This window comes from Vidua chalybeata, chromosome 3 (assembly GCF_026979565.1).
Source record: "Vidua chalybeata isolate OUT-0048 chromosome 3, bVidCha1 merged haplotype, whole genome shotgun sequence".
Lineage (NCBI taxonomy): Eukaryota > Metazoa > Chordata > Aves > Passeriformes > Viduidae > Vidua > Vidua chalybeata.
The window spans coordinates 29,708,849-29,729,460 of NC_071532.1; the positions used below are offsets into that span (position 1 = coordinate 29,708,849).

At 35.4% G+C, this 20,612-nt stretch overlaps 1 protein-coding gene across 5 annotated transcripts in view; it reads left to right on the forward strand.

The window, feature by feature from the left end:
* CAMKMT (calmodulin-lysine N-methyltransferase) overlaps positions 1-20,612 on the forward strand; it is a 214,051-nt gene that overhangs the window by 6,330 nt on the left and 187,109 nt on the right. For all 5 annotated transcript variants that reach the window (XR_008429775.1, XM_053937379.1, XM_053937381.1 and 2 more), the window contains exon 3: positions 8,269-8,333. Coding sequence is in view for 4 of the 5 variants with exons in the window: in XM_053937379.1 (XP_053793354.1) it covers positions 8,269-8,333 (65 nt within the window). In the remaining variant the exon portion in view is untranslated. The remainder of the gene's footprint in view (positions 1-8,268; positions 8,334-20,612) is intronic.

A 20,612-nucleotide genomic window follows, 5' to 3' on the forward strand; every position in this document is an offset into this window, starting at 1 on the left:
CTTACTGCTTTTTTTAAAACTCAGTGATAATTTGGCAGACAAATTGCTACAAAATAATATATATTTAATTAAGTAATATTATATTAGGGCAGGTCATTTTTATTAAAGAAATTGGCAATTAGAAAGTCTATGCACACACAAACAAAGTAACAGAAAGCCTACTTCCCCTCCAAAAAACCTCTGAAGGAATTTCAGTGAATTCTCAGTAGCTTTGTTTATAACTCTCATTCATTACTATGTTAGTGGGGTTTTGTTTCTGTTTTTCTTTTCTGTTACTTTGGTCTTCTTTTCCACTTCAGTTTTGTATCTACCATACTTGGTTTGCCTCAGGATGTTTGCAACAGTAATTTAAGAATCCCTGAATTTTTCTGCAGCATCTAATTAGATCTCTGAAGGTGGAGGACTTTGCATTGTCTGCACAGTGGAAGACATTCTGAAGAGCCCAAATCAAGAAGTGCATTTTTGTTTACCTGAGCCTTTAAAGTCAAGCTTAGGAATTAAGATATAACAAAAAAAGTGACCGTCATTAAACTGCAACATTTTTGCAAGGTTTTAAAATGAACTGATGAGCAAAACCAAACCAAAGGAACCACACAACTCTACATGGAGATCATTTTAAATTTGTATCTGGATGTAAAGTCAAGAACAAAATTCTTTAGAGCTTTATATAGTCCTAATTTTCCATTTTCCAGGCTTACACTCAGTGATGTTAAAAGGGTTCAAAAGGAAACTTTTCCACTGGAAAGCTGCTGTTTGTAATAGAAGTAGGGGCAGTGTTTTTCTATGCATAGACTTTTCCTGTAAGCCACCGGTGAATGCTGTGGACTACTTCAAACACTGACAGTCTACACAACGCCTTTGTGCAGTGTCCCCATTCGTTGTTTCTAGGTCTTCAGAGGCACACTGGGGATAGGAAACACAAGGTGTTCAGATAGAATTTGGGCTGAACAAGGCTGCAGTCCCTTACAATGCAGCCCTGAACTCCTTTAGTTCACTGTCATGGCTTGCAACACTCGCTGTCACTTGATTTACTTGTTCTGGAGTTTTAAGGTAGGAGATAAGCTAAGGTTCACCTGTGCTGGCAGTACAGAAGCCAAGGCAATGTCAGACTGATCCTGTTCTGGCATTTGTTTGCTTCTGTTTCCACCACTTTCTATGCCATCATTTTATTTGGTATTATTTACCTAATAGTAGTTTCATTGATAATAGGACACAGCTCAGCTATAGACTTTGAACAAGAGTGTTTATTTATGTGTTATTTTATTGTGTTTCTTTAATCTTGTTCAGTGGAAATGTATAGATTCTGTGCTGGAGCAGGCTCACACCACGTTTCCAAAACTGAATATTGAGGAGAATATGGACATTGTCTTCTGTGGGGATTTTTATTTTACATTTTCCCTGCATTTGTTCCTTTCCAAAAGGTATTCAGTGACCTCTAAAAATAGTAATCACTGCTCGTTTTAGGAATAATGATCAGAACTTACTTCGTCTTACACACTTCTATATTAAAATGTCTTCTCCACACTGAAACAGTGACAATACATAGAGTATACTTACTATTTCAGAATATTGCAGGAGGTGAAAAAAGGAAGGAGAAAATACTGTGTTTTTTGCTAGGAACAAGGTATAAATAGACTGCAACAAAATTGACTTTACCACGAGTCAGTGTTAAATAAAGTTTCTTCCCTGTTTTTGCAAAAGCAGTAATTTAGGGGATCAGCATAACAATTTAACATACATAAGAGCAACAGTTCTTGCTGAAACCTACATTTCTAAAAGATAAGAAATCTTGGAGTAAGTGTTCCTGGACCTTTCAAAACTGATCATGTGTTGGAAACTTAAACATTCTCTGTATGTCTGACAGTCTTCCCTTGGTTTTTCTCTGTCCACTGACAAAATTTTATTTATAATAATATTTAACAGCAGAAACAGTTTTAGCAAGTTAACAAGAGCATAATATTAACAATAAGCTCAGTTGGGTAAATCCAGAGCAGCATGCTTGACTAGGAAAGCTTTTTTATATCTTTTTGTCAGGAAAAAAAATGTTACTGTGGCCCCTCTAAAATCTTGACAAAAGTGCTTTGGAATTTTCATCTACATTTGTTTTCCTTATGCATTAACATCTTCTTGGAAAAGCTCATTGCATATGTTCGATGTTAAAAGGGTTGTCAGCTAATATCTTGACGAGAATAAATACTTAAGTTCATAAGGTTGTTAGTGGCTTTTGGCAAAGAGTATAAAGGTCAAGCTGTATCAGTTCAAGGGCTGTCAAAACTGATAAAATTGTATATTCAGATATGCTATGACCTAGCTGGAATTACTGCTCTAGAGGGGCTTGGGACCAGTTTGTCAGGAAAATAGAAGATTTTGTAGGAACTCCCAGTTATGTGTATGCTTTTCTGAATTTTATTGGTTTTGCTGTTTCTCTAACTAAATCCAGGCTGGATTCACATCTCAGAAAGAAGAACTTATGCCATGTTTTTCTGTCAGTAGTTTATATTTTTTTGCATCATTCTTAATAACAAATCTTCCAAAGCAGAAAGTCAGAAGTCCCAGTATAAAGCAATTTTCAACTTAAGAAATTCAAGCTGAATTTAGGTGCCATTTTGACTAGATCCTTCAAGTGAAATATCATCGACTCATTTTAAAAATCCCCATAACTCTTCTGGTTAAACAGTGATGTCTAGTGTGCTTAATGAAATGTAGATTCATAATACATGGTGGGAAGTGGTCTCTTGAGGTTTGTTTAGGTATTAAGGTGCTTCACAGTAGCTCTGGGGTATCAAAAGGAGTGTCTGGTGAGTGTGAGGTTTTGTTAGCAGTGAAAGGTGTGTCAAAATGAAATTTCTTGTGTTAGAAACAAAAACTTCATTTGCTTAGTGTAGTCTCACCTGGATTTGTGTTGTATTTGATGTTCCTACACACTGCATCCTTGTCTTGAAGTTAATTGAGCTGTCTCTTTCCAGACCTGAAACCTGGATGCTCAGGCAATTTCTGTGTATTTCTCACATGACTTTGCTTCCACACTTTGTAGGTTTCTTTTTGGTGTTTGAATTTGTCCAGGAGTATCTTGTTCATCCATGTAGGCCTCCTGGCTTTCTTGTCTGACTTCCTCTTGGTCAGGATGCATTGTTCCAGAGGTGATCATTGGATATTAGACAGCTTTCTTGGGCCCCTCTTCTCTCCAGGTCTTTATCCTATGGTATTCTACCAAACAGATACCTGAAGAGCCAAAATCTGCTCTCCACAAGTCCAGGGTAGCAAGCTTGTTGTGCACCCTTTTCACTGCCCTAAGGATCTCAAACTCCACTATTTCATGGTCCTGGCTGCCCAGGCTTCCTTGGAGATTCACATTTTCCATCAGCCCCTCCTTGTTGGAAACAACAAGGTCCAGCATAGCACTTCTCTTTGTCAGCTCCTCTTGAGAAGAGAAACAATTCAGGAACCTCCTGGATTTTTTATACCCTGGTGTGTTGTCCATCCAACAGATATGGGAGTGGTTGAAGGTCTCCATGGAGAACAGGGCTTGTGGATGTGAGGCTGCTCCTTTCCCTGTATGTAGAGGGTTTGAGCTGTTGGTGTCCCTGTAGCAAGCCCTCACCATAATGTCACCAGTCCCTGCCCTCCCTTCAATCCTGACCCATCAGCTCTCAGTTGGCTCCTTGTCCATCCTCAGGGGAGCTACAAGCACTCCTGTCTCCATATCTCCCCTATGTTTTTATTTATAGAGCCTTCAGGTGTGTTTGTTAGCTTTTTTCAAGTTCTACTTAACTGTGGCAGTACTTCATTTTGCTGCTAAAAAATTATGCTTGTGCTGAATATGTGTTTTCTTGGGGATAGGAAGATATATAGTAAGTAAATAGAACTATTTAAAAATATTTATTTAATACTGCCTTTCTAAATCCTTGTATTCTTCATCAGGAATGTGCTTTTAAATTTGAATTTTGTATTAATAGTTTTAGCAATGAAGTGATTATAGATCATAAAGATGCAGTATCTCACTGTCGAGATGGTGCCTGCCTTTTAGATAGGAAAATTGTTCTTTTATTTGAGTTAAAAAAGGAGCAATCAATATCTTCAAATTTTCTATTTCAGGATATAGATTTGCTTTTAAATTGTAGGCTCATTTTAAGAAAACAGTGCAGAAATAAGTTATTTCTGTGGAAAAATATTTTCCATTGATCAGTCATTTGCTGTTTCAAATACTAAAGTGCAGAACTGAAAAGAACACTGTCAGCAGGTTACAGGAAGGGTTAAATCTTTGTAAAAGGTGTTAAGTGTACTTTGCAAGATGTCATGCCTTTATTCTGAATATGAATGAACCTGTAGATAAAAATATGAGAGAAACTATTAGATGATTCTAGACCTGTAGTTTAGAAATGAGGGGCATGCAGAGACACCACTTGTCTGTGCAAGCAGTGTGTTAGAAGATGGTATAGGACTGAATTCCATTGGCTGTTCCTCTTGGATATTTCTCCTAATAATATTTTCATTTTTTAATGGCTTTTTATTTTAGGGGTAGAGATTAAAAAAGTGAAGGGAGACAAATTTCAAGGAATATTGCCTACTTCTTATGGACAATTTTTATGGATATGACAAACTAGTTTTTTTCCATTTATTGCAAGCTAAGAGACATTGTGTGAATTTAGCAGAATAAAGGGTTGGCCCCAGGAGCTGGAAATGGAAGAAAGAGATAAAAAGTGATTTGGCAACATACTTCTTTTATTCAGTGATCAAGTAATGGCTGTTCCATCATATTGCCCAAGATGTGTGTATTTGTAAAAAAGAATTGTAGTCAAAGAAGCTTTGTTTCAGTTTCTTGCCATATTAAGCTGTGATCTAGAACTGGAGTGAAAGAAGAGTTGACTTTTTTTGCTATACTCTGGCCCAGAAAGAGAATCTGATAGATAGCAAAGTTTGCAGATAATTCTGAGGTTCTTAGTGGGCCACAGTGACAATTGCTGGTGGTATACAACAAGCTTTTTTGTGAAGTACCCTTAACAGTAATTTTTTACCATTATCTCATCTTTCATTTTTCACAAATACACTTTTAATTTGTACATAGGTTAATAGTGTATGGTGAGGTGTTTGGTTTTTTTTCCTTTTCAATATTATGTGGAAATGTATTCTATCTTAGATTTTGTAGGTTTTTAAAGTGAATATTGGCACATACTTACTTGTGTTATTTTTCACTCAGTTTAAGAATAATATAAAAGAAACGAAGCAACCTAATTTTGTTTCACAATGGTTGATGAAAAGCATACCTTAATAGGGACCTACTGAAGGATTTTTTCTGTACTATCCATAGCTATTTTTATATACATGTAAAAATCTGCCACTTGTGTTGCCTGAATTGGAGAGGAAGGAACATTAATATATTTAAAGATTGGTCTCACTCTCTCTGACTTCATCCAAAGCTGATTTATTTGTAGTCCAGAGTAAGGAATTCTGCTTTGCTTTGTGTCAGGAGAAATAGGAGTTGAATTAATTTATTGTTCATAGATTTGTCTTCTATTACTCATTGCCTCAGCCATAAAAATGTTTTGCCTATTGTTCCTTGGAGACTTATTATAAGAACACCATGAATCAGATGAACCATGCCAGCCTGAAATTCACTTTTTCCATGATGCTTACCTGTGTTTTTTGAAGTACTTTGTTGATCTCAGCAATCAGAGCTTTGAACTGTATGATATCCATGACATGTTCCAAAGCACTGAATTAATGTTCTTCTGTATTTTGAGATACTTGTGGAAATTTTGGGAATTTAAGGGCTGGGATTTAATCCCAAGCTTCTGTGATTACTTTCCTTGACTTCGATAATTCAGTGCACATGACATTTAAGACTGTCAGCTGCACTGTGGAAAGCTGTGATGGTGATAGGCACTCATGGAAGCCAGATGTGCTGTTTCTTGGCAGTTTTCTCTGGGTTTGCTGATGGAGGAGCAGCTGATGGGATGGGATAGTGAAGCAGCAGTTACAGAACTGGTGAGGATGTATGTGCAGGGCAGTGGATCCCAAACTACAGGCTCTGTTTTTTAGGTGCAGGACTGAGCAGCACACTACTTATCGCAGAATTTGGGGTTAAAGGACACCAGTGTTTACAGGTGCATGTAACTTTAAGTCTGTGAGTAAGGCCTGTGATGGAAGAGTTGGGGAATACCTGGTGCAGAGTTTGTCTGCAGGCTCCACAAGTACAGATATCCAAATGGAGAAACATGGCTATTGCTGTTTGAAAGTGTGTTTTCCTGAGCTCTCCCTTTCACAAGTAGATCAGCTATTGGCATGTTGCTTTCCTCAGTCCTAAAACTTGTCTGCAGGAAGAGATTATGCTCAATTCCTCAGTTTTTGGATTCACCAAATTTTAAGCAGTTTTGGCTAGTGCTGTGGTTTTATTTCTCCTTGTTGTGTTTGCCTACCTTTTGACCCTGAAGTATGCAAATTGTATTCTTTTCTAGACCAGGACACTTCACTTACTTCTGTTTTTCTTTCTTCATTCTATTGAACTACTCGTACTAGACTCCTAAATTTTTATCCTTACCTTTGTTTGTTTCACTTGGAGAGTTTCATGATAAATCTCCTTTAGATATGAATTATGTACAAAAAGAAATTGAGGGAGGGAAAAAGAAACCAAAACATGTTTCCCAAGACTACCCTGCATGCCAACAGAGATTAAAATATTTCTTTACTTCCTCAGCATCTCCCACTCTCCATTTGCATTCATTCAGAGATGAGACATTCACAGTTGTGTGAGAGCCTCCAACAGCCCCAGACATACGCAGAGTTACAGAGTTTATAGGGTTCTGAGGAGTCAGCAGGGGACAGGACTACCAATCCTATCTCCTTTCTTGTCAATTCCCTTGCACCAGCTCTGTTGCATTAGTTGTCCAGTTTGATGGAAGACAAACTTGCAAAAAAGAAGTACATTAAAAATCCATATGATCCATCAGCATTCTTGTAGACTTGCTCTGCAGAGAAGGCATGCCATTTTGGTTTGGTTTTCTGTACCTGGGAGAAGAGCATTCATGTCCAGTTGAATCTTTTGTAACATCTCTCATATATTTCTTTGTGGCTGGTGATGAGCTCAGTTCAGTTTGTTAATTTGATTTCCGTTTGATTTTAATTTCTAAGAATTAGTCTACTTGCTGTTTGGTGCTTCTCAAAATTTAACTTGTTAGTGTTTCTTTATTTAATGATTATGCTTATCAATAGTTATAGCTATAAATAGCTATAAATAGTGGGATTTTCACAATAAATATGCAATTTCATGTTTGCAAATGGTTGATTTTTTTTCCCCCATTCTTACAGCAGTCTTTCTTCAGGAAGGAACAGCTGAGAGAATGAGAACTAATTTTGTAGGTGCTACAATTCTTGAATTTGTTACATTTTTTTTAGTGTTTCAAATTAGTGTGTTCCCAAACAGCCTTAGAAGCCATATTTGAAACATTATTAAAACCCTATATTTTCATATTTTGCTGCATTGCTGAATTCCTTCTAGATTTTCTTTAATGCATATGTGAAACAGCTATGTGATCTGATTGTTGGAAAGTGTGAGACTAATATTTTCTTCATTTTGGGCTTAGATTAGTTTGGAATATTAAAACAAGATTAGATGCTTTTTTATGTGTGTACCAGTGCACATTTGAAGGCAGATCTTAGGTAAATTTTTATTCAGTTTTGGTGCTTGTTCTTTCTGCTGCTGTCAGTGTTTTGCTCACTGCATTCTAAAATTTGCACTTGGTGTATGAAATTTAGGTAATTAATTAATTATCCCCCCTTTTGAATGTTTATTTCACATGGGTTATGCAAATATAAAACAAAAAAAATGCAGTTCACTAAACACATTAATTAGCATTAACTTAATTAAGTGTTCTTGATTTTGTGGGAGAAAATAGGAATGTACATACAGCTGCTGTTCAGAAATATACTTTATGGGTTTTCCCTTTCAAAGAAATTGTTTTACCAAAGTTCCTTCTTTCCTCTGTGTGACTTCCATAACTAAATAAAAATTGATGCTCCTTGGTAATGTTTTCCTCTTGATAGTAGTTTCTGAGAAACACATTCCTCCTGATTCATGGATTTCAGTGCTGGGACTTTGAAGACTGGTGATTGTCCCCTTGTTTTCCCCCTGGTGGCTACAGTAGTACCTGTTTGCTGCTTCATTGTGAAAGGGGGTGGTGAGAAGTGAATGCATACAGTAAACTCTTCTTTGAAGATTTTTTTTTTTATGGTTTATGTATCAGTAAAGTCACTTTTTATGTTTTCTTCCAGATTTCACAATGGCCTCTTAAATGTTAAAGATGTTCTTACAAGTTTTGACAACACGGGGAATGTCTGTAAGTCACTGTTTATTTAAATACAGTTGTATGTTGATAAAAGTCTAACTGTACCAATATAAAACATTTCTGTTTGAGTCTTCAATAACCATTTAATTTAGCTAGGAAACTCCATTACTGTGGTCAGAGTTACCATAGCATTACAGTTTTATGTAACACTGTTGTTTGTAATTGGATACACCCTTAAGTTCTCCCAATGCAGGTTATTATTGTTTGTGGCTATAGTGAGAACATTAGAGCAAGTGGACTGGACTGGATAAAACATTAGTTTAGCCCAGGCTGTGTGAGGAACAGCAGTGCAGGAACATGGGAAGCAATCAGGGATAACTTCTAGCTTGGAGAGAACAAATTTGAACCAGAGAAACACAAAAGAAAGCACTCAGTCAAGTTGTGAAATTCCTCCCTACAGAATGTTTTGTATCCTAAAACATGAAAGAAATTCACAAAAGGGGAAAAAATTGTGCAAGAAAAATTTCCTGTGACTATTAAATATACAGACATCACTTAGAGCTTAGGAAGTGCTGGGTGTTAGGAGAATTAATGGGGCAGTAGGATGATATGTTTGTCCTGATCTTTCACTGTTGTCTAAGCATCAGTTACTGGCTGCATTAACCTGAGGCAAGATGAACTCTTAAGTGGGCCATCAATGTCTGACCCAGTATGACTCTGCTTCAGTATACTTATTAATAAAATTATCTATGCTATTAATGGACTTGAATTATCAAATTGTGGTAGGTGGTGGAAACAAAGCTGAGCAAACACTGAAACATTTTTGATGTGATGAGTAATTCCTATTATATAATTAACATTTAGAGATACACATATAATTGTTGTTTGGTTATTCTGCCTTATCTTTCAGGTTGGTTTGTTTGTTTTCACAGAAGTAAACTGATAAAGTTGGTAAAGTTTGCCAGATATTCAAGAAATATACACTTATTACCCCCTACTTATCAAGCCAATGATATAGAAACTGTTTTGATATATACGTTTTATCTCAAAATTCCAGTCTTAATATTCCAAAGCTATGTTTCAATAAACATTAGTTCATTATATAACAACTTAAACATTTATTTTGAACAACAGAGAAAATACTTTCTCTGTGTGTGTGTCTAAAAGTGCTTCAGGTAATGAATCAGGACAGTGTAATATGGTAACACAATTTCTTGCTCTTTATGTGGGTACTGAGTTTGTACTCAATCTACACAGATTTCCTTGTTAACACAAAGAATTTATTCTGCTAAAGTTCTCATATGCTTTCCTATTGATAGATGTGTTGTCAGCTCTTCTTCCAGTATTTCAGCTACTCTTTTATTGATTGCAGATGGTAGAACAAGACTTACACTCTAATAGGCACACCACAAATGCTAACACAGGAGTAATGTGTCATTTGTAGTTCTCACTGTTTCTCTGTTTATACAAAGATTCACATTTGTCCTTTTGGATTCAGAATTGCTTTGAGGGTTCATGCCATGCTATTATATATAGCGTTTGCCAAGTCATTTCCAGATTCACTGCTTCCCTATTTTTAAATGTCTGTGTCTGTCTGTATGGATCTACATATTACTGATTTATGCCTGTTTTACTGTGCACTCTAGATTACACTCTATTAGCATAACTGTAAAATTATTATTTTTGGCAGCATGCACTACTGGCTCGGAGTGTAATAATCACACTTTTTTGCTACCATCTGTATGGAATAAATGTTCTCAGTATTCCAGCCAGAGTGTATGTGCCTGTCACACCGTCATAGTAAAGTTCTCCCAGCCATGCGTTTACTGAGTTGCTCTATTTGGGTCATACCTGATGGAATTTTTGTGCACTCCCATTATCCCTTAATTTGAATTGGCTCTATCTTTGATCTTTTCCTGTGTATTTCTTGACTGTCCTTGTGTTAACCCACTGTGGAAATGATAAGGGTGTTGTGTTGCCTCCTTTTACCCCCAGAGGTAACTACTATTGTGTTTCTGAAATTAGGTAGACTGTTTTTTATGATTTCTGAAGTGTTCTACAAGAACTTTTTATTATCAAACCAGAGCACACTCAAAAAAAAACACCCAATGTTTCTGAAATTGTCTTTGACAGTATCAGATTATTTCTCCTAATATTTAATACTAATGGAGCTAGCCAGAACTCAGTGTGCTATCACAGCAGCATGCTCTGTGAGAGGGATGCACTGAATAATTACAAACTTCAGTGTTCTTTTGGGGCACACTGCATAGCTAGCATTTATTTACTGGCCACTAAACTTCACTTAAATGAAGTTTAAGTTTTAATGACTTGGGCTGAGTTACCACAAAACAGAGAAATTTTACAGTTCTGTGTGTTTGTTTTGGCTGCCATACTGAATATTTATCAGCAGGATTAGTGGTTTTCTAGAACTTAATAGATTATGAAATAATTTTGTATGAAGCAGATTAGCTGTTGTAAAAATTTCATTTTTCAAATAGCATGGTTTTTGTAGTTTGGGGGGAGTTTTTTTGTTTCTTATAGGAAGTACTTTCTGTTAAAATAAGCTCTTTTCAGGGAGTGTTTCTATGGTCTTTCTGTTTCCTATGCTGATCTCTGTGCTTATGGTCTTTGACAGCCACATCACTGTATACCATCAAAAGAAAAGTGATAGAGCAGACTCCAGTTAATACCACTGTCTCTATACTCCCAGTAGGTATCAACTCAGTACATGATGTGCCACTAGCTGGCAGCATTATATAAAATATCAATAAGCAGCTTTTGAGGAGTACTTGTGATTGCTTCCAAAAATTCTGCCTTACACCAGAAAGACTTCTGGATAAAAGGGAGCCAACTGCAGTAGCTGTCAGTGGTGTATTGCAGGGTCCCAATTCTTAAGTTTGAAAATTGCCTCTGCACAATGGCTGGTTCAAACTTTGTATTTGTATACCTACACTTGTATTCTATCTTTTTAAAAAAGATTTCTGAACATGCATTTGCACTGTAGGATTGCCATTGTGAATGAAAATTCACATTACAAGTTGCAATGAGTTTTCACTTTCTTAGAAAAATGTGGAAGTTTTTTTCTCTCTGCTCATCCTTTGTGGGAGAGTTGTTTCCACATGAAAACTCTAAATGAATTCTCCACACAGACAGGATGCAGTGCTAAATGTACTTCCTTCAGCTTTAATTCTATGCATAAACAGGAGGCAGGGAAAAGAGGTCTGGAATTAAGGAAAGGATCAGTCTGTTCATTTTAGACAACAATATGCCATCTGTTAAAAAGAGGGCACATGATACCATCTCTAGTCCTGAGATAGTCTTTTAAAAGAACTGATGGATCCTAGGCAGAAAGTTCAGTGGTGGCATTATGGGATAGCATCAGCTGGCCCCTGGAACCACATGCTATGCTCATCTTGGCAGAAGAAATTGTCCAAAAATTAAGGAAAATTCTGCAAGGATGAGCTTTTGAGTGTGTCTCCTTCCCTTGCCTTTCCAAGTGGGAGAAAGCAGTTATAACCGAAGTGCTTATGACTCTATCCCAGAAGTAATCATTGCAGATTATGTAAACATTTATATTAAGTGAAATGATCGGGACCAAAATAGAAACCTCTTTACTATTTGCCCCCAGTCTAAGCAAGCTACAGGCTGTGTAAAGGAGAATTTTAATAAGTGAAATATGGCATATTTTTGAATGTTCATCCGGTATGTTTTTGTCTGATGTTACCACAGAAACAAGATATTCCAGAATGCTCAAGTAGTATAAAATTGAAAATATACTATATGTAATAGCAAAACATTTTCTTGTAAACTGCACACAGCATTAGTTAATAATTTCATTTTCAAGAAACAACATGTTCAACACATACTCATTTTATTTTCTGCTTGACTGAGTGTACAATTATATGTTTTGGAGCTAAAAGAGCAGCAGAGGGTGCTACAGTTACGGAGCTGCCCAGGCAGACACTCCAAAATTGTTGCTCCTGTAGGCAAGTAGACCCTGTAAACACTTAAGCTTTTCATTTGGGATAGATATGAACAGGATAGTTTTAAATTCTCTTGCCTCTGTTTATAGAGGAAAACAGGTAATTTACATGAAATCCAGGAAAAGTAGAATTATATACTCACTTCTTTCTTGATTTTTTTATTTTAATAGTTTAATTGGTGGAAAATGTTGCATAGTTTCATGAAAACTTAGTGTCTGGATATAGCTACTGTTACAAAACACTTACTCAACATCTTTAGAACTGTTTTTGTTTATACTAATTTTACATTTAGAAGTTCTAGTCTCTGCAACAAGTTTTTTTGGAAAAATTGTTGTTTGTGGATGTTCTTTTTATATGTTCCCAAAATAAATAAGCTAGCTAAATTGAAGAATATTTTTGCCCTTCATATAGTATTTTTCATGAAAATTACATAAGAGAATGATTTTGTCTTAACTTTCAAGTTTGCATAGAGGTCTTTTGGAAACACAAATCAAGAAGGAAACAAATTTTTTTCTCTGCTTAGTTTACACATTTTTTTTCAGTTTATATTAATTTTAAAATGATACTTACTTAAAACTGGTAATTATGCAACTTTTAAATTTACTTTAAAATCCACTTAAGAAAAATATTTTAAAATTTTCTTTAAAATGTGGAACCTTTTCTTCTTTCCTCTATTCTCTCAAATAACTAAAGCAAGAAGGATAACTTCTTTCTGGTAGTATATGAGGATGGGTTTAGAGACCAACTTGTTTCTTCAGAGCTCTCACTGTGTGTCTCACATATGTGCACTCCTCAATGGAGAGATGATGGCAGCTACTGAATGATCATGCTTGGAAAGATAGATGCCGTAAAGTTACCTGGGGACAATCACCAGATGACATCCTTTATGGCAGCAGAGGCACTCCTGTATTTCATGGAATGTTACCTGGAATCAACCAGGGAGCAGAGTGCAGTTTTCAGGTGCTGCTATGGAAGTTTCCCACATTGGTTTGAGTAAACATCTGGTTATCAGTGGTGAAAAGCCTGCCAACTGGAATATGCTTCCTGCCTCTCTGCGCCTCAGTCAGTATTCTCACCTGAAGAATCTGCCACCTGTTGTCCTCTGGGCCTTCTCTCATTCCTCTGGTGTGGCAGTTTGAAATTATTTGCCATGTCAGAACCTCAGAGCCCCTTGGAAGCCTTCAACAAAAAATAAATTGTCTGGAAGACTGTTTGAATAGCAACAATACGTGTCGTTTTGAATGAAATATTGCATTTATGATACCTACAATTTACTATTCACTGTGCAGCTTCCTTTTAAATTAAACATTTCATTATCAGGGTTAAGAAAAACCAGCTGTTTCCTCCCTTCCTCCTTCATCCAGTTCACTTCAATGATTCAGTTTACAGCATCATCCCAATCAGTCACGTTGACATAACCGACATAAGGCGTATGGAATGGAGCAGAAAATAAGTATATGGAGAGAAGCAGGCACCTTTTAAATTACTCTTGCTACCAGAATTGTTTTTATGAGATTGTTCTCTGACGGAACATCAGTGATTTTGTCTGTTTTAAGTACTGTCCTGAAATATCAGCTTTTCCCCACTCACTAAAATCTTCTGTGTATCAGGATCCTGTGTGTGAAAAGAGAAGTCATAACTGTGGTCAGTTTCCCTTTCCTCTAAAGTACTTTTTTTCCTACTATGTATTCTAAGCATTATCTGTCTTTGGGGATGTCTACTTTCAAGCATGGCACCAGCTTAGAGAAGTGGGTGATGAAGAAACCCAGTTCAGCCCTTCTGAGTACCTTCTTTCTTCCTGGGTCAGATTGAAGTTTTTGTAGGAATTGGTTCTCCTGTTCAGGTTATCCCAATGAGAACATATTGGTAAAAATATGTGAATCTCTCAGAGCAACTGCAGTTACTTTTCTGTGTTGCTGAGCAATTTTTTGTACCTTGGCACTCTGATTAGCTGTTTTGGCATCATCTGTTGTCTTAATCTTTAAAAAGTAGTTGGCATTAGTAGGTTTCTAAGTGTACTCTTCATGCTAATCTTCTACAATGTGAAGTATTTTTGAAAGTATTCCATGTATTCTAAATGGATTACTATGAGAAATTGGATCTTTTGATTTACATTAATTAAAATTATGAAGATACAGTAGAACACCTTAAAGTAGGTTGGTAGAAGGAGAAAAGTATGAGTGATTTTAATTAATTTCGTGGGGTTTACTTCTGCTCTAGATAATTTGTCTTAGTCACCTCTTTATTTGAGATAGGGCAGGATAACAATGGTAAAGCACATCCCTTTAAGATGTGCTGTGCTATTAATTCAGCTTAGTCTTTCAATACATTTTAAATTTTTCTCTAAAAATATTTCAAATTTGAACATAACTGAAGTAAATAGTTTTAAATGAGCTTGATGTGCACTGGATTGTTGCCGTTTGTGTGGAACTTGCATGTTTCTTTGTAATCATTCTTTTTGTTCTGACAATTCCTTTACTTGCCACATTCTAGCCATGCTTTCAGTGCTGCTTTTTTTTCAGTGCTAAGTATCTCCCTTCTGTTTGACACCACCACATGATACTGGTGGTTTCTGACATGCACATTGGATGGGGCATTTCTCTGTACTGTATTCTAGTCTCATTAGTGGCTCCACAAGTGTGGAAGTAGCAAGGGCAGTCCTTGTTATTTGTTTTCTCTATACACATGCAGCTGAAATGTTATGCATAACGTGAACCTTGTTTTGGTTTTGTTTCAAGTTTGGTTTAGAGAACTTTTCAAATGTTGTACTGTATTTAATTAAAAAAAAAATCATATTCAAATGGGTCAACCCATGTCTTCTTTTGAAAATGGCACAGTGAAAGGTTTCAATTCAATTTAACACAAATTCCTAAAATTGTATTAAAAAGACCTGACTTTGAGTAAAATATTTCTGGAAATGAAAATTTGAAACCTTTGGTGAATATATCCACTTGAAATGTTTTGTCTGATGATAGTTCTGACTGAAAAATATGATGAAAACTGATCAAAGTAGCAGTGACCAGGTGAAAATGTGATGTAGATCTAGTATTCATGTACTTAGCTTGATAAATTAAATACTGTTATTGAGAGTATGTACATTTAAATTAAATTATATCAAGTTTAAGCTATTCTTTAAAATTTTTTTTTCAATAATATGGAAAGAGGTGGATAAGACATTATTTCAGAAATATAAAGAACTAATTTTTGGTAAACTCAGTGGATTAAAAGACCTTCCTATACAAACGGTTTGGTAAACAGAAAATGTGTGAGGAATAACTGCAAGTTTGTTGGAATTACTGGAGTCCAGCCTTGTGGTTTTTAATTAAGACTGCAGCCCACCTGCAAAAGGTTTTAGTGACTATCTCATAAACAATGATTTAGAACATACTGCTTCTAGCAATGGTGATTTCACATCTACTCTCCTTACTGGTAGAAAATATCTCCTCATATCTAATGGTAGCGTTTTTTAATAAAGCTTGAACTTATTATTGATTTGGTCCTTGGTAAAAACTGAAATTTTCTTTTGCAATAGCTTTTTAGGGATATTAAATCATCCCATGGCCTTGCCTATATCTTCTTTTACTTACATCCAGCAAGCCAAATTCTGTCATGTTTTCTTAAGCTGCAGTTTTTGCTAGGCTCTGACTTTTCTTCAGACTCCATACATTTGGTTTGTAACTTTCTTGAAGAGTGTTTGTTAAATCTGGGCATAGTATTCCAGTTGAATGCTAAGTGAACCAGGAGATTTTGTGTTTTACAGCCTGTAATCCCAATATTGAATTTTCCTTTTACACCAGCATGACTTTGACTCCTATTGAGCTGTTGATTTGCCGTAATATCCTGGTCCTCCTCAGAAGGAATTGGTTATTCCTGACTGTGTATTTCTATAGCAGATTATTCTTACCCAATTTTAATACCTGGTGTTTGTCCCTGTTGAACTTCTTCCTGTTTCCAGACTTCTCCCAGTTCATTGCTTTTATCCTTTGAAACCTGTCTTTCAACTTCCTGGACTTCTAGAATTGATAAATTGCTAATGTATTAGGCATGTTCCTTTAGATGATCAATGGAAACATGGAACAGAGCACAGTGTAGTGTAGGCACTTATGGAAACTCCATCTGTTAAATTCACCTGCTTTTATAGCAAACCATTGAGAATTATTCCCATTATTCTCCATAGTCGGTTTTCTTCACCCATTTAACCCAATTTTATTTAGCCTGTTTCTTATGAAATTCTCAAAAGACTTCATGAAGTTTTGATGCAAGACATCTACTCCTTCTGCCCTATAAACAAGCCACTTATCTTGTTCCTCTAGTGAATGTTTTTTTAATTAAAATCTGTAATTTATTTTTTATTGTTATACTTTATCATGGAATATGCAACAAAAGAATGAAAAACATGAATCTGTTTCAAGTTTTTAATTATGTGAAGATGAGGGAGAGGTTGAATTGAATGAAATATTATACTTAATTATAGAATGCATAATTGTCTTATGCACTGAAAGTCACCTGATGATTCTCTGCCTTACAATTTCATTAATTTTCTGAAAGCTGTTATTTTAATTATTTATAGTACAGATATATCCTATCTAAGCTTTTATGCATCGTTCTGTCTTTTAGTTCTTTGGTGTCCTGAAGGAGAACTGCAGCTACTCTGAGCTATGTACTGGTTTTGTGACATGTTTGGTAATCTAGCAAAAATTAGTATAGGATTGTAAAAGTCATCTACCCTAATATCCTTTATTTCCCATCTCCCTACTTTTGATAAGTGTGACAGAAAGTGAAATAATGCAAGGTTTGGGGTTTTTTTTAATTATTATTTTGTTTGGGGACTTTTTGGTAATTTGGGAGCACTCAAATGTGGTTGGGTCTCTTGCACTGGAGAGATAGAATTCTGTAATAATATTCAGGACTAAAAAGAAAGACATTTGAGCCCGTTATACCTTTTAACACCAACTCCTTGTGTATTGTATTTTTGTCAAGCTGTGACCTATGCTTTGTGAGTTAAGTTTACTTTCTTCTCATTTGTTCTAGTACTGATTGAAGATGTGCTTCACTATCTGAGGGTTTTTTTTAACCAATTAATTTTTAGGTTCCCCTTTATACTTAGGCCCATTCCCATATTTTAAGGCAGTATTTGTGGTCATGTTTAAATGTGGTTTATATCAGCTTAGAAGATAATACTGTAGTCCCCAAAGCACTCTTCTTATTTTTAACAAATCCATATGATATCACATTTGTGAAACAAATGTTAGATCCATTTTAGAGGTAGGAAATCTCCTAAGTCTCTATTTTTGTTACAGAGCTGTTCATGGTTAGAAGTGGGAGGCAGAACCAAGCCATGTTACAGTGGTGGTGTGCAGAGAAGCACCTGACTTCTGACCTTTCCCACATACAGGTTTATTGCAAGATTTTTGTTAAATTTGCAGTGTAATATTTTCAGGAGTGCCTTCTTATTTTAAGTGCCACCCACTGGGGGTGTCAAAATTGAAAGACTTAAAGCTGTGTAAAAAAAGAATTTTGGGCATTGCTGAACTGAACTTCAGATGCTCTGACAATAAAATTTTGTCCTCCTTCAGGTAAGGAGACCTTTCTACACACTTAGTGGCATGGCCTGGAATTCACCACAGATGATACTCTGAGACTTGTGTGTCATTAACACTCCCTCTCTTTGTAATTTCAGTTCTTAACTTGATGCATTCACTTAAATCCTTACCTTTATTTAGATGCTTCATCTGTGTCTGTCAAAAAGAATAGAAGGTGTAACTTTATTTTTTGGTTTGTTTAACCTTCTATGAGGTAGCTGCAGATTTTATGTAGCATTTATGTGGTTTCAGACATGAGTCTAATGATTATAACATTTAGAGAGTAGTTTCATGAAAGTAGGGGCAGTCAGCACACCTGAGTTAGGAAAGAGAATGGGCTCAGAGCTTTTATGTGCTCACTTATTGGAGCTCCTTTTGGACAGTAAGACAGGAAACAGTATTACTAAATGTATTGGGTAATCCTTCATGACAGTGTGTCAGGAAAAACCCACTGCAATCTGCCTGTAAGTATGAATTTAGAATGTGAAGACAGTTGCCTACCTCACCATAAGCTCATTCCATAAAATTTACCTACTCACACGGCTGAAACACTGTACAGTCTTAAGCCATTTTACAAATCAGCACCTTAGTATAAACTCTGTCAGGCTAAAAAGACTGGAATGTCTTCATTATAAAACATAACAGGACAAAGCACCTTACAGGGTCCTTTCTTTTTGCTGTATTTTGGGTCTCATTTTTAAATTGTGGCAATTTGAAGCAATTTGTAAGTTTACGTACTATTTAATTGGACATTCCCAAAGTAGAAAATATTAATTCCTTTTGTTTGTGTGGTTAAAGACTCTGCTAAAAATGAGCTTAGCCAGATAAACAGAGGGGGTTTTATTACTATTAAGAATTAATTTGGTAATTTTGTCCACAACCATAATCTGCTTTTAAAATCATGCATTATATTTTCTGTGGAAAACTAACCAAGATAAATTCCCTATAAGAAAAGCATGTGCAGCTGCACATCTGCTGTGGGAGAAGCTTACTTACTGACAGGTGAATCTGAGTCCATTTTATGATTTTTTTCCTAGGTTAAAGTAACAGAGGAAGATTCTTAATCTTAGATTGTCTTAGAAAATATATTTACGTAGGTGAGTTTTGGCTGGTTTTGATTGAACTAGTGCAGTTATTTATTAAACATCAGTGAACTGTCGGTATTTATGTACTGTAATGTTTCTCCCTTTGCCAGCTGAGATTAACAGGCATTGCTTTCAAATGCACATCTGTGAGAAAGTGCTGAAACCAAAAGTCAACTATTTATATAGAACAGCTCCTACTAGGGCAGAAGATTGATTGATAACAAGGACTATGTTTGTTGCTGATTTTAGATGTTTGTGTCTGGTTTTAGATTAATAATAATATTTGAAAAAAGTTGAAAATCCACAAGTTTAAGGTGCGAACTGAAGCTTATGTTCAATTTTTTTTCTTTTTTTTTTTTTTTTTTTTTAATAGGACATTTGTCACTTTCTTGAGCTGTGTTAAAATTTCATAAAACACAGTTTTATTTTTTTTCCTAAAGAGACTCTGATATATACCTAGCAAGTTAAAGACCTTATGAATGTTTAAAAACAAATGCATGCAGCAATTTAATTATTCTTTGCTGTATGTTATCTCCTGTAAAACTCCTGAGGAATTTTCTAACTCTTCTCATAAAGAAGCAGGCTTTTTACTTATCATAAAGTTGAGCATTAAAATATATTGAACTGATTTGTAAGCTTTGACTTAAAAGTAATGACATGTAAATAGTAGCAGTAGCAAAGAGAAACGGTTTACAATAGTTTTAAGCTGCCTTTTTAATCTACTCAGAAATGCAGTAGGACCCACAAAATGTTAAAGATACACCAGAATAAAATGGTCATACAGGTTTTGCATTTAAAAATGGTGATCTCTGTATTTTTTAAATATGCAGTAAAATATATTGTCTTTGAATATACATAATTCAAAGAAATAAAAACAAATAGGTATCAACTAAGACAATAGAATCATATGAATCAAAGCAGAGATGGACTACTTTTGGAAGCCCTCCAAATAATGCCTTCTAATTGTTTGCTCAGCTAAAATTCTTGTTGAATTCTTTCCCTTGTTATCAAAGCACCTGTTGAAAAAGAAGTATTTATCCTTCCAATTCCTATTGAATTTTCCTGTTCCAGAGTTATAAACATGCTGTCATCCCTAGCATTGAAAAAAATGTTAATTATAATAGAGGTATTGAATATATTTTCAAGATCAGCTACTTAGCAGATACTTCATTCACTGCAATCTTTTTTGTAACTCATAAATGCTTTACAATGTAAATGTTTGTGTAGTGCAGGAGCCAGTTGCACATCTCCTATGTTAATCTCCAGAAGTTATAATACCTCACACTTTCCATTGGCAGGCAAAAGTAATTATGATAGCAATCAACATATATAATATAGATTATTAAATACTTAATTTTGTTGACAGTAGGTGCAGCACAACAATATAGATAATTTCAGACAGATAAAAATTGGTAGAGGTAATCTAAGTGCTTTAAGTTGTGATTGTCATTATTTCAAAAATTTATTTCCTCATAATTACTGTAGTGTTTCCTTTTGAGGATTCTCTTTATGTGCTCTTCAGAAAATGATATGGTAAATATTTTGTGTTAAGGTACACATTTTTTGGTTTGTTAGGGTAGTGACAGCCTAACAGAAAGGAAAGATATGATGCCAATTAATTCTGGAACGTTTATCTAGGATCAGATTGAACTGCTGCTGAGTGAGAATAATTAATGAAAA